The sequence below is a fragment of the Halichoerus grypus genome, chromosome 1, assembly GCF_964656455.1.
Source record: "Halichoerus grypus chromosome 1, mHalGry1.hap1.1, whole genome shotgun sequence".
Classification (NCBI taxonomy): domain Eukaryota; kingdom Metazoa; phylum Chordata; class Mammalia; order Carnivora; family Phocidae; genus Halichoerus; species Halichoerus grypus.
The window spans coordinates 165003988-165018634 of record NC_135712.1 but is presented as its reverse complement, the minus strand read 5'-3'; the positions used below and the strand labels follow the sequence as shown (position 1 = coordinate 165018634).

The 14647-nt window shown below is 43.0% G+C and overlaps 2 protein-coding genes across 9 annotated transcripts in view; both read left to right on the top strand.

Annotated features, from left to right (window-relative positions):
* ATG7 (autophagy related 7) overlaps positions 1 to 14647 on the top strand; it is a 231462-nt gene that overhangs the window by 132530 nt on the left and 84285 nt on the right. Inside the window, exon 19 of one of the 8 annotated variants that reach the window (XR_013448957.1) lies at positions 2056 to 2208. The exons of the other annotated variants lie outside the window; for them this stretch is intronic. The gene's annotated coding sequence lies outside the window, so the exon portion shown is untranslated. The remainder of the gene's footprint in view (positions 1 to 2055; positions 2209 to 14647) is intronic. 8 annotated transcript variants of the gene reach the window in all.
* The window catches only part of LOC118541628 (uncharacterized), a 42669-nt gene continuing 36534 nt past the window's right edge, over positions 8513 to 14647 (top strand). The window contains exons 1-3 of the mRNA XM_078062377.1: positions 8513 to 8585; positions 9925 to 10048; positions 11545 to 11659. Coding sequence (XP_077918503.1) covers positions 8513 to 8585; positions 9925 to 10048; positions 11545 to 11659 — 312 coding nt within the window. The remainder of the gene's footprint in view (positions 8586 to 9924; positions 10049 to 11544; positions 11660 to 14647) is intronic.

The following is a 14647-nucleotide window of genomic DNA, read 5'->3' as shown; positions in this document are numbered from 1 at the left end:
GCTTAGTCAGTTGAGCATCTGACTCTTGGTTTCAGCTCAGATCATGGTCTCAGGGTTGTGAGATTGAGCCCTGCATTAGGCTCTGCACTCAGCGCGGAGTCTGCTTGAGATTCTCTCTCTCTCTCCCTCCTGCTAGTGTTTACTCTCTCTCTCAAATAAATAAATAAATAAATAAATCTTTAAAAAAAAAAAAAAAGAGGAGGAAACTCCTTAATTTGGTCCACAAAAGAAAAGGTAGTGTCAGTGTTCAAAAAAAAAAATTTTGTAGCTGATTTACTTACAACACTAATACGGTTTTCTCTCGTTGATACCTGTCATGACAGAATACACATCCAAAGACAATGCTAAGAAATCATAAATGAGCCTTTGAAAGAATGAGGCATATGTCAGCTTATGGTGTCTGGGCCGAGTACAGCCCCATAAGGCTGAACTCATGAATTCCTGACTTTGGTTTTTTGATACAAGATTCTGTCCCATTGCCAGAAGCCGGACTTTCACTTCCAGTCAGACAAGGGGCTGCTCAGGCCTAGAACCAAGGCACGAAGCGAACCAGCTGTGCTCCAGGAAGAGTGGGTCAAAACCACTGCTCTCCTGGAGCGCGCGTGGGTCAGTGGGTGTTAGGGCTACGGAGGGGTACTGTAAGAGGGCATTGTACCATTCCATGTACCTCTGTGTGTCTTCAAAAGTCCCCCAAATGAGAAGTTTTTTAAGAAACCCCTCTCCTGGTGTCCAGTCAGCCATGTTTTCTTGTGCCCATCTGCCTCTAATAACACGTGATTGCATGTGATCAATATCTGACACTTGTGTGGCACTTGTGTTTTCCAGAGTGTTCACTTGCATTTACTCAGTTGGTCATCATAGCAATCATTTTCAGAGAAACGCCTTTGGTAGCCATCTAGACCCAGGTTATGATGGCAGAAACCAAAAGCTCAAATTGGCTTTAACATATATGAAGAATGTATAGCTAAGCCATGGAATCTTGGCTCCAGGGACTCTACATAGAGGGGTTTAATGTCACAACCATCTTTCTCTTTATTGCTCCTCTTTGTTCCCTCTTTGTTGGCACTGTTTTCTCTCTCTGCAAACAGGTTCTCTTTCTTTCCCATTTAGCAAAAAACAAAGCCTCAGGCAGTTCCAAAATCTCATTCTTCCTTTAGGAGTATCTTCTCCAGTGGCTCCAAAAGGGAAACCCTGGGACACAGACTGTGATTGACCTGGCCTGAGTCATATATATGCCTTCTCTGGACCACTTGCAGTAGACAGGGATGGGCTGCCATGACTGGCCAGCTTGGGCCACAGGCAGGGTGTGGGGATTGGCAGCCTCCCTCAGAACCATGTGGTTAGTTAGGGTGAGAGCAGCATTGTCCCCTCCAAAGGAGGGGCTAGTCCCCAGATTTGCCCCCCAAGCTTGACTTACTCTGCTTTCTGAATTTACCTCATCTTCTCACCTAACCACCGGTACCCCTAAGCACTCTTTACTCATTGAGCCCTTAACAAACTAGCTGCTCAGTCTCCCTCCAGCCTTCAAAGGGAGAAAGAATTTTCTCCCAGATCGAAGCATAGGGGTTCTCCCTTTCTCTCTAGTACACAAATGTCTAATTCTAGGTTAACACTCAGCTATTCCTTCTCCCAAGCTCCCACACAGCATGGTAAGGCCACACCTCCTAGGGTGGGGAAGGGTCGTGCTCTGGTTGCCTCTGTCAACCAAGTGGGGACAGGGGAGCTGTGGACAGGGGCCAGTGTGCCACTTCATCTTTCAGTCCAGATGGTGATGGTCAGTAACAGTGTCACTGCCTCAAGACATGGGCCTTTAGTCTCCTCTGCAGTCTAAAAAATTACTTACCATGCTGAAACTTGTTGATAAACCCAGATCTGTAATTAGGAACATAAATGACACAATACAGGCTTCGCACAAATGAACAGTTGTGGGGTATTATGGGCCCCTGTGGATTATTTGACTGAAGCAAAGGAGGGGGGAAAGCTGGTTGCTGTTGAACAAATTGCTACCAGATGTAGATTTCAATAAACACCACACTGTTGTTCCTTTGCCCGAAGGTGCTATGAATTTCTTGAGGCAACAGAGCAATCAGTAAACTGGTGACTGTTCCAACATGAATGGAGCCTCCTGGTGTTCCCTGGTCCTGAGTGTTTGTCCACAAAATGCAAGGCAGACCCAGGGGCCTCTCTCCCCTACCTGACGTTTTATAGGTGAGTGATGTTCTTAAAATGCAGCAACCAGATCCTGTGGAACCTAAAAGAAGCCCGGAACTATGGCTGGAATGTCACAAAAAGAACCCATCAGGGTGGGGAGAGGGGGATGCTTTAAGAGAATAAGGATCAGTGGTTTTTCTTACAGATGTTACTTGTAATAGCCATGGGATGAACCTGCCTCAGTCAATAAATATGTGAGAGCCTACCCATGCCATATGATGAAGAAAGCCCACTTTCCTTCTCTTCCCTGAACTTACAGTTGAGAGGCGGAAGGGCATTCAAGCAGTAGTTACAAATAAAAACTAGCCTTCAGTGTCCTGCCAGGGAGTCCTGTGTGAACTTGCAACATGGAAGCAGCTTGTCCACCTTCACCAGCTGTTGCCATGGGCCGGCCAGCACATGAGCCTGAGCATTTGAGACTGGAAGGTCCCAGAGCCATCAGGCTACTTTGCTATACCTTGAAGGGAAAAGAAAGGGGGGAGAGAGAGAGAGATGAAGGAGATTGAGAGATGGAGGGAGAGAGAATGTGATTGATTTTAGTTTAGTATACTAACAAGCTTGTCATGTTCCATAGAATAGAGTGATTTCCCTGAGCCTTCTCTTGGTTATGGCTCTTTAATAAAAAGTTAAGCACCAAATGTACGGTTGGCCTAAATCCAACATATATGTCTGCATCACTGTGTGGTTCTCTGATCCTCTCTTTTCAGTTAGATGTTCAGCTTTTTGAGGGCAAGGACCACCTTGCCCCCTTATTGTTTTTGACTAACAGCTGCTTTGCACATAAGGTATACATGGGTTGAATGCCCCCCCCCAAAAAAGGAAGTTTTACATGAACAACACATCAGCTACTGAGATAGCGTTTTTGTTTTGAATTGTATGTAGGAGGTTGAGGGGCAGAGGATCTAATTGGAAGTCCTGGGCTTGAATTAAGTTTGTATTTGGCCCTCAGTTGACAAATCTCTGCCTCCACTTGAACTCTGGGGGGCTCCCCCTCTCACAGGGTGGTCTGTCTTCTTTGGACAGTGATGATATGATGGCTAACTTCTGAGAACTTACTGTGTTCCAGATATCATACTAAGCATTTATTTGGATTATCTCGTTTAATCTTCACAACCACTTTATTTTACAGAGGAGGAAATTGAGGTGCATACAGCTAAGTTGTCTAAGTTCACGTAGCTAGTAAGTGTCAGAGCCAAGTAGTTTGGCTCCAGAGCCTGTGTTCTTAACTACTGCTTTTTTGGGCCTGCCTATAGCTAGTTGTATTCCTCTTATAAATGGCAGACCTTTGTATGTTTGGCCATGCCTCCCAAACTTCTGTTCTCCAGATTTGTGCTTTGATAAATCATCATGGTCTATGGGTCCTACCTTTTCAAGTCAGAAACTGGGTTTTGCCAGAGCATGAAGACTCTCAGGGTTTAATTCTCAACAGCTAAACTCATAAGAGTTTGATATATAAGTGAGGCTGTTTAATTTGTTCTGTCTGCCACTCCCCATATGTACCTGGCGAGACGGTGATCACAAGATTTCATGATCACTGGAGCTGTGATACCCCAAGTACAGCAGGGATCTGCTTTCCAGTGAGATCACCTCGCTAATTTCTGGACAGCAGCAGAGACATTAACAAATTCTTGCACGAATTCTGAGACTTTTTCAAAATCCACATGGACCCTGTTACCATCTATGAACAATCTTCTAGAGTTATGTAGGTTGTAGCTTTCTTAATTAAAATCTCCAGATATCACTCCTTTGTCACTTTGATTGAAGATGGAAATTCCCAATCTCTTCAACTGCTTTTCTCCAGTCTCTTCAGATGACTAACTTCCACACATGGCTAATGTCCTCCAGGGCGTATCAGCTCTACAGGGCTAACCTTATTTTCAAGATGTGCAGAGACCTCAGTATATCGCCCCCCCTCGGATATGCTAACTACGGTCATTATCACACAGGAAATTCCCGAATACCTTATTGGAAACTTGAGAAAAATATTCCTTTGGTGGGGGTGGGGGGGGAGAGGTGTGTGTGTGTGTGTGTGTGTGTGTGTGTGTGTGTGTGTGTATTTTAATTCCAGTATAGTTAACATACAGTGTAATACGAATTTCAGGTGTAAAACATAGTGATTCAACACTTCCATACATCACCTGGTGCTCATCACCACAAGCGCACTCCTTAATCCCCATCACCTATTTAACTCATCTTCCACCCACCACCCCTCTGCTAACCATCAGTTTGTTCTCTACTCCTTGATTTCAGTGGAAAGAAAAAGGCAAGCTGGGTGCATTTAAAAATAACCCCAAACTTCTGAGTCTGCTAAAGACCAAATCTTTTGAAAAGGGCAGGTCAGGTACAGGTGCTTGATCAAATAGGAGTAAGGATAGACATTTGTAGGCCCAATCAGCACGTGAGATGGAGCACTGGGTGCCATCTACCCAGTAGAGTTGAACCCAAAGGGAAGTGATGGGCCTTTTGGCCTGAGTATCCCACTGGTACAAAGGGCCTCTGCCAGCTAATATGCATGTGGCTGTTATGCCTAAGAGGAAACACTGTAGAGTTCGGCACTCAGCAATTGTTGAACCGTGAATAACTGGAAGGCAGGCACTGGATTTTAGTTAAGTCTGTGATTCCAGCACCTGGTGTGAGAGCTGTACATAGAAAATGCAATAAAGGGTCTTTTTTTAAAAAAATAAATGCTATTCAATTTCTATAAAATATCCAGAATAGGCAAATCTGTAGAGACATAAAGTAGATTGATAGTTGCCAGGAGCTGGTGGTGGTGGTGGGTTAAGGGGAGGGGGGAGAGTTGGGGGAAAATAAAGGAATAATTGCTAATAGGTACTAGGTTTCTTTTGGAGATGATGAAATGTCTTGGGATTCTATCGTGATGATGGTTGCACAACTCTGTAAATATACTAAAGTCACTGAATGGCACACTTTAAATGGGCGAATTTTATGTTATGTGAATTATAGCTCAATAAATTTCATTTAAAAATGAATGGGAAGGTGAAACTCATAAAAAAAAAAAATGCCCACTAGACATCAAGCAGACTGGTAGGGAAAACACTAGGGGCATTCTGAAAAGCAAATTAACTTACGCTAATTTGATCTACTAGAGTCCTTTGGAGTTAGCCCTTGAGGACTGGAGAATCAGTTAACTAGTTTACATTTACATAACCAGTTAACTAGTTTACACAGGCTTGAGACCCATAATAAAGAGCATTTTAAAGTTGAGTCACCTTAGGGTCGAGAATTTGTTAAGATTGGGGGACTGAGGTTTACCGGGTAAAGTCAAAGAGCTGAACACTTTATTGGAACAGCAAGTATTACAGATATTAGTGTTTAGACCCATTCTGTTTAGTATTTTTTATGCACAATCTCCAAGTTACCAATAATATTCCACAGTTCACCAGCATTCAATAAGCACCTACTCTGTGCCAGTTGGCAAACCAAGGGAGGCCCAGTTCTTGCATGCTGGAAGTGCATAGTCTCCTGGGCTCCCGCAGGCCCAGTTCCAGTCCGGTAGGGGATAGGCCCACTGACTGCCGAACTGAGCAATCCGGGAAACCCAGAGAGGATGTTGCAAACAGCCCCTCCTTTCTTACCAAGCATGGAGTATCTGCAGCGATTTCCACCATGCCTAGAGAGCCACAATCCAATGAGAACATTCACTGTACAGTAGAAGGAGGGGTGGTCACTTCGATGTCAAGGGGGCTGAGAGGTCTGTGGATTCCCGGGGAGAGCAGAGGGAGTCATGGACCTTCTTGCCATGGGGCCTGAGCACTGGATGTCCTTGAAATGCAGAAAGTCCTGTCCACAAACTTTATTAACATTTTTTCCACCTAAAAACAAGCCAAGAAGTTTCATAGTAATCCAGAATCATCTTCACAAAAGATAATACAAGAAAACTCAGGGATAAAAAGATATGCTTGCTAAAAAAGACAATTTCCCAGCTTCGGTTGGCCCTTGGAGCCAACAAAAGCAAAGCCTCATCAGTATTTAATGAGAGAGAGGGAACAGCTAGAAAGGGGTGGAGAAGTAGACAGAAGGAGGCTATTTAAAAGGCCCTAAAGTGCTGCAGCTGTTTTGGCTAATTTTTCTCATTTCAGTGATGTTCCAAGCTCTTTGTCTTCTCTGTGGGGCGAATTCATTTGTGTCTCTCGTGAGTCATCCTGCCCACAAATAATCTCTCTTGGAGTAGCCCTTATGAAAATAGACAATTCACATTGCATTGTGTGAACTGGCAGTTGTATGTCCCTTCCCTGGGTGGGCTGCATTGCGTCTGCTCTGCCTGCATCCACACATGTCAGGACTTCTAAGGTCTAGCATACCCTCGGTATGCTCAGTGACAGGGGGGCACAGAAGGAGACATCTGGACTCCCCGACTGAGTCAGGCAGGGAAGGCTACAGACAGCAGGCCCTGGTCAGCTGACTGCTCCCTCCTAAAGGTTTCTAGATCTCATAGATGTAACTTTCCCCACAAGGGTTTTAGGGTATGGAAAAGTAAACATCAAAGGAAATTCCGTGTAAGTAAACATTACTGTCATTCCAACCTGGATCTTGCAAATTGAGCTTTTCCTTTTAAGATAGTATTTTCTTTACTATCTGGCCTGCAAATCTGACCAAACAGCATTTTTCTTTAAGATTTCCATAGGGAAACACGGAGCTCTTCAGAGACTACAATGGATGTCTGTTGTTTGCTGCTTAGCAAAATTTACTTTTCCCTAATGATCACCTTGGTTTTATTCTGAGAGACCATCTAGGACGTTACTTTCATCCCATGTGCTTTTCTGGTGGAGTTGGCTCCACCCTTGGCTCAGGGTTGGAGCGTGTAATTGTGGCCCAAGTCAGTCAGTACATCATATTTCCCTGGCCGTGATGATTGGTGCAGAACTGGGCATCTGACCCAGTCATGACCAATGAGATCTACTGAGCCTTTGGCTTAGGAGCTGGGGTCAGGGCTTGGAGCTTTGCCAGTGTGAGCTCTGGGCTGGGGCAGCTCTCTAGCGATTATGAGTGGAGAGCCAATTTGAGCATGGAGACCACACATGGAAGAGAGCTGAATCTAACAGAGGAGGGAAAGGGCGAGGACAAGGATGGTCATGGTGTTATCCTCTAATCAGCCAAGCTGCCCTGAAGGTACCATTATCCTGGTCTTTCCAGGCATGTGAGCCAAAAAGTTCAGGTTTGGTTTGAGTTAATCAGGGTCAAGTTTGCTGTCCCTTGCATGAGTTTTAACTCATTCAGGGGCAGTGTTTCACTCATACCCAACATCTAGCAGAGTGCCTGCATGTAGAGGAAGTTCAGTATTTGTTTATTTATGCACAGATTTTCTTTCAGTTGAACAGTTATTGAACACTTATGAGGAACAAATGTATTATTCTGGATCCTATAGGGCTGCACTGTCCAATATGGCAGCCACAGGCCACATGTGGCTCTTTAAATTTAAGTTAATGAAAATTAAACAAAATAATAAAAACTCCAGTTCCTAAATCACACCATCTACAAGGCAAGTGTTCAATGCTTCTTTCTTGGACAGTGCAGATACAGAACATTTCTATCATTGCAGAAAGTTCTATTGGACAGCGCTACTGTAGAGAATACAAACATACATAAGACTCAGACCATAATTCCAGGAAGCTGTATTTTTGCAGATGTTTGTTTTGAAATGATCAATAGCCCAACATATAGAACAATAGTCTGGCTTACTGAAAGGAGTGATTTATGAAAAGTCAGCTTTCTCTCATGTATAATGATTTATGTATAAATTCTAATGTCGTGGTTTAATGAAAAAAATTACCACATGGAGCCACACATTATACAAAGTGAGGTGTGCATAAACGTTCTTTCAGGCAAGAGGAACTAGCATTTCCTAGACCTGGAAACTGAAGATACTTAAAATGCCTTGTTGACTTTTGGAGCCTTTTCAGGAAATAAGTCATTGATTTTTAAGTGGAACATCACTCAAGTAGTAAAGTCCTAAAATTTCTCACAGAATTCATTCCTTCTCTTAACCCAGTAAGACTTGCATGTGCCAAACCATAATGATGGCGATACTAAAATAGCCTGGACCAGAGAAATCAATTTCTGGCAAGTGGCTCCCAGACACCTAGTGATCCTCTTCTGCCCTTTGATGTCCCACATCCAGCTCTTCACCATCCCTTTCCTCAGAGTAGGGTGTCTGAAGCAGATTCTGACTTCGGCAAGACTCATTTTGAAGAGAAATGGAAACAGCCTCCCAGCAGTTCCTTACTCCAGTGGCATCCGTTTCTCCTGACAGCTATAGGAGAGGCTGACAGAGGTTGTCAGCATGCTGCTCCTTGTTGACCTGGAAGCCAGCAACACTCACAGAGCTGAATGGATTCTGCCCTCACCAGGGGCTGGTATCCACCCCTCTGATTTCACCCATGCTGACACCAACTATATTTTCTTTTTTTTAAGATTTATTTATTTATTTTAGAGCAGCAGGGAGGGGGAGAGGGGGAGGGACAGAGAATCTTAAGCAGACTCCATGCTGAGCGCAGAACCCAACACGGGGCTCAGTCTCACAACCCTGACATCAGGACCTGAGCCAAAACCAAGTGTCAGATGCTTAACTGACTGTGCCACCCAGGCATCCCACAACTATATTTTCAGCCTCTTGTCCCCAGTTCCCCCACTGAAGGCTCCCACCTTAACCAAACTGGTTTACTTAAAATCCAGAGCATCTCTGTCCTTTTGGCTTGTACTGTGTTCCTATCCATCCACCCTGCTTTCGGTTAAGGATTTCTCCTCAAAACGTAAATACCTCTTTTCAAACCATCTAAGCCAGAAACTCTTTATCCCTCCTTTGAGCCTATACAGCATTGTGTGTACTACTGTTTTTTTTAATAGCAGCTTTATTGAGATGTAATTCACATATCCTGTGATTCACCCATTTAAAATATACAGTATAATGTGGTTTTTTTTAATATGTTCAGAGTGACATAGCCATCACCATGGTCTGTTTAGAATATTTTCATGGCCCCAGAAAGAAACCCTGTACTCCTTAGCTGTCAGTCCTCATTTCCTCTAAGCTCCCTAGGCAGTGACTAATCTACTTTCTGTGTCTATAGATTTGCCTTTTCTGGACAAGTCATATGAATGGAATCCTGCAGCAGCTGGTCTTTTGTGACTGGCTTCTTCTACTTAGCATAATGTTTTCAAGGGCTATCCATGTTGTACCATGTATCAGTACTTCATTCCTTTTTAAGGTCAGGTACTATTCCTGTATATGGATAGACCACGTTTTATTGAGCCATTTGTCAGTTGATGGGCATTCAGGTTGTTTCCATTTTGGGGGCTATTATGAACAATGCTGTTATGAACATTTGTGTACAAGTTATGTGAACATACATTTTCATTTTCACTTCTCTTGGGTATATACCTAGGAGTAAAATTGCTAGGTTGTATGGTAATTCTGTGTTTTTTACCTTTTGGGGGGCAACATTATATATTCTGATACTTAAATCGCATGGTATTTAGTTATCATTACTATATCTTGCCTTACTTAGGAAATTTAAACCCTTGAGGGAAGGAAAAAAGCTTTATTTTTTTCTTTCTACTCCACCCAGTACCTACCATCATGTCTACCTAATAAAAAAAACACAGTCACTTTTAGGACTGGAAAATGTAATGGAAAGTGGAGACCTATGGCATTCTCTTCCTCGTGTAAGCCTAATTTATGTCACCCTTTTCTCTTAGTGCTGCATCTGTATTTCTCTAAAGTATTTGGTCTCCCTGAGGCCCAGCTGTTGGAGGTGAATTACCTGCAGATGCAGATGATCAGTGTACAACACCCCACAGGTCTGCACATTCTGAGGGAGCTGTACTTTGGGGCACAAAGGAAGGGCAGCTTCAAACCTGTCTCCTTGCAGACAGCACCTGTGCACTGTTCTCCACTGCGGAGAAAGGTCAGCTTTTGTGGGGTAATAACATACCTCCAGGAAGCAGGGCTTCTCAAGGCCTTTCTTTATTCATCTATCACTGATAACTAAAATGTTTAAAGACATGATAAAAGCCATTAAAAGGAAAAGAGAGCTTCCTGCTTTTTCTCCCCTGATCAGACCCTAAAAAAACAGCTTTAACAAAGGGGAGAAAAGACGGTAGGCTTATAAAACGGAGGTCCTGCATCTGTCTTTGGGTCCACCTTGAAAGAGTAAGATCAGAAGTACTTTATCCCAAACTCTTGCTGGCAGGACGAACTATACCAGGCGGCACTGTTGGTAAACTGGTTCTTTTCTCAGCTGGTGAAATCACTAGGTGTGATAAGCAGCTGCTCTGCAGCAAGGGGTGCGACAACTCTGATTCTCTAGCAGCAGATGGCAGCCGTGGGTGATGTTGTCAGAAGATGGAAGGCTGTGCTTCCCAGGCGGAAAGGGAACATGCAAGTCAAAGAGGAATGCCTCTAATTGGGACATAACTGGTCTTCAGTGAGCCCTTATCAAGGGTTCTTATGGTACCCTAAAAGAATTGAACTCCACCCAGGAGTTAAGTCAATGCTAAATGAAAGCAAGAGTTTACGTTGTTTTGCTCTTCTGAGTGGGGAAACTAGCGTTCTAGTGCATACAATAAGGACTTCCGGTTGCATAGCATCTAATAAGCACATAGTAACTATCCTACTGCAGAGATAACATAAACTCGTGTACCTCTCTTATCACTTGCTCATGGCCACATGGAGGGCTCTCTTGGGAAGGATTTTTGAGGCCAATTTCAAGCTCATCAGGAAAGATGGTCATATATTGAATTAGTGATGTCTGTCATGAACACCTAAGAGATTAAGAAGTATCATGTGTGTTGAAGAGTTGCCCGAGACCTTGAGCTCCTCGATAACAAGGACAGTCTAGTCTCTGGACCTGGCACAGAGTAAGTCAGCAGTAGGTATGTATTGGTTGAATGACTGATTTGATTTCCTAGTTTGGGAATTGGCCCATAATTCTAAGTTAATGACACATGTTAAATGCCTTAACAGTAAATGAATTTTTTGCAACAGAAATATTTCCCAGAGAACTTTGATTTTCATGGAACTCTTGCCTTGATGTTTTCAAAACAGCTTTCCATTTTGCTACAGCGAAATAGTAACATTTTAAGAGTTTCCATTTAAATTGGCTACTCAAAGCAGATTTCATCATTTTCTGTTTCAGTGCCTAGAGAAGCATCTTGGTAGTTTAGAAGGACCACCGGCTTAGAATTCAGATTTGGGTCTTACTTACAGCTTGTTAACACACTTAGTGACCTTAGCTAGTCACTTCTCCACTCTGGGTCTCCATGCCCTCCAAAAATATTAGAAAATTCGTCAGTAAGCTCTTTGATTCTGTGAATCAGGATAGAAGATGAAAAAGAGAATGGGTTTCAACAAGATAATCTTGCTCTCTTCAGCCTAGGTGATTGCTTCTCTGACTTCAGCTTCACTTTTCATCCTAAGAGCAGTGATCTCAGGGTAAGGAGGAGGAATGACATTTTTAATGATGATCACTTACAGTAAAGTGTCAACATAATGAAAGCCTTTCTGATATCTCTGCATGAGGTTTGCCCTATATTCCAAGATGATTGTGTTATTCATGATACATAAAAATATAATGTATCATCTCAGACACATGTCTTAGCTGACATTCACCAAGAATCTGACAAATAAATGTTTTTATATTTATGTACATTCTGCCTGATTGGAAAAAAGATATAAGAAAGTTATGCTCAAAATAATTAAGCCTGAAAACCTTTAGAATGAGAAAGGACAAGAACCAAGTTGTTTTTTTGTTTTTGTTTTTGTTTTTTTCTTTTAAGTCATTACTTTAGGAAACTTAAAGAAAGCTTCCAAAGTTGAACGTGAAATGTAACTTCATGGTTCCTGGCAGCCAAAGCAAGAGGGAAGTAATGGGCTACCTTGTTCTCCTTGTCTGACAACAGCCAGTGTAACTTGCTTTGGGGAAGAAAAGGAAAATGCAAGCACAATTTGTCATCCTGCCATGCTTATTCTAATAGCCTCTTATCAAAGCAATAGCTATCAGTTGATAAAGAAACCACTGAATCGTGAGTAAGAGAGTCAACATAGACCAAACTTTATTTTACTGGTTGGTTGGTAGCCTATAGCCAGGCCACATATAATAATAGCAGCTGGTGCTTACTCTTAAGGTGCTTTTGTGCCAGACACTGTTCTAAGTACCTTACCTATATTAATACATGAAATCCTCACAATAGCCACGTGAGTTAGGAACACAGTGAGGTCTGTGATCTTAACCACTGCACCATACTGCCTCTTGCATCTCTGAAATCACACGGAGATTTAACTCACCACCAGTTACACAGCATCTCAGCTCTGAACCATCTCAGGACAGAATGTTTCATTTACAGCAGCAATAACCAGTTTACAAAATAGGCAGCTGCAGTGCTTCATAACTGGGTGGATCAGTCCTTTGCTCTCTGAGTTAACGGTTCTTTTCATGTTGTTTTAAGGTGGCATCTTGAATTCCAAAGAACAGTGTAGCATTGCTTTGCACATCTCCTTGTTGGTGTGAAGAACATCATATATCAGCCATGTGTCCTCTCATTCCAAGGTATCTTTAATCTACATCAGGGATGCTAAATCAGCCAGCTCCAGCAGGGGAGGTGCCCGCCTGGAAAACTGTATTGAGAAGGGTTCGCAAGCCTGGTTCAGATGTCATGAGAGAGAGGTTCATGGCTGAGTAGTAACATCTGCCTTGGACAAGCACAAGTCTGTGTCTTTGCTGTCTATAATCTAGTTCAGGATCAGAGGTTCCCTCTAAACTGCATGGCTTCTGAGGTTACTTTTCTTTTGAGAGGAGAACAGGATGTAGTGATTCACATAATTCATTAATTCATTCTACAAAAATTTATTGAATTCCTGCTTTGTACAAGACACACAGTAGTAAAATGAATAAGTCAAAGTCTCTGTCTCCACAAATTTTATTCCAACCAGAGACCTATAAATTATAACAATTTCTATACAGTGAGATAATAAGCATTCTTAGAAAGTGCTGTGGGAGCACAAAGGAAAGAGCTGCTGTCTATCCCTGGGAAGGGCAGACAGGCTTCACAAAGAAGCTGCCAGTTAGTCCAAACCCGAACTCAGTCCATGTATATGGAGCCTATAAGGGAGTGTGTTTTGACAGCCACCTGGCATGACTGACATCTCCTGTTGTTTCTGTAACTATCATGTTCAGAATACATACAGCACCACCATTACTATGGCATTTCTTTTGAGTCTCAAAGCAGTTACACACCCAGGAAGAGAGGATGAAATTAATCCATCATGTTGGATCAATATTTTACAAGTTTGGCTGTATGACCTTTGGGTAAGATAAAGCCAGGGAAATAGGGAGCCAGTACTGGACAGGTGAAATAGGACACTCAAAGGGAAAATCAGAAATGCCAGGAATGAGGCAACATTGGCATTTCCCCCAGGCCAGTTCTGTGTCCACTGGGAAACACATTGTCTGTAGACATATGAAAACTATGGAGAGCAGTGGTTGGGGTCAGAAATGGCTTCACGGGGGCCAAAAACCCCCAAATAAAGTCATTTTGGGGCTAATCTTTGTATTTAGAAAGAGCTTTGCCCTAATCCTATTTGGGATTTCTACAGCATACTCTCTCTTAAGAGAAGTCACAAGGCTTTCATTTTTCCCTTCTCACTGCCTTGTGAAGACAGGTATCTAAAATCCCCGTTTGCAGGTGAGGAAATTGAATTTGTGGTGTGAGATCACACAGTGAATTGAGCAAAGACTCACAAGCAAGTGCTTACTCTCTCTTACCCCTACATTTGCCTTTACATTTAATGCTTAGAATGAGGAGAATTGTCCTTGGTGGTTTTAAGAAACTAATAAAGCTTTATATTATATTTAATCATCAAGAAACAAAAGATTAAAACCAAGAAGATACTTTGGAGATAATCTTATCCAATGCTCTTGTTCTAAGATGTGGAATCTGAATCCAGGGGACAGCTCCCAGTAACTTGAGAGGTCCAGCCATTAAAACCTACTCAGGGGCACCTGTGTGGCTCAGTCGGTTGAGCATCCGACTCTTGATTTCAGCTCAGGTCATGATCTCAGAGTCGTGGGGATCAAGCCCCATGTCGGGCTCCATGCTTAGCACGGAGTCTGCTTGGGATTCTCTCTCTCCCCCTCTCCCTTTACCCCTCCCCCTGCTCGCTCTGCCTCTTAAATAAATAAATAACTAAATATATCTTTAAAAATAAAAAAAATAAAACCTATTCAGTCCTTATGGTTTCTTTTTCTAACTGGAAGCCAGTGCCTCTAAGAGCTGTTTACGAGGGCACCTGGGGGACTTAGTTGGTAAGCGGCTGCCTTTACCTCAGGTCATGATCCCAAGGTCCTGAGGTGGAGCCCCGCATCGGGCTCCCTGCTCAGTGGGGAGGCTGCTTCTCCCTCTCCCTCTGCTGCTCCCCCTGCTT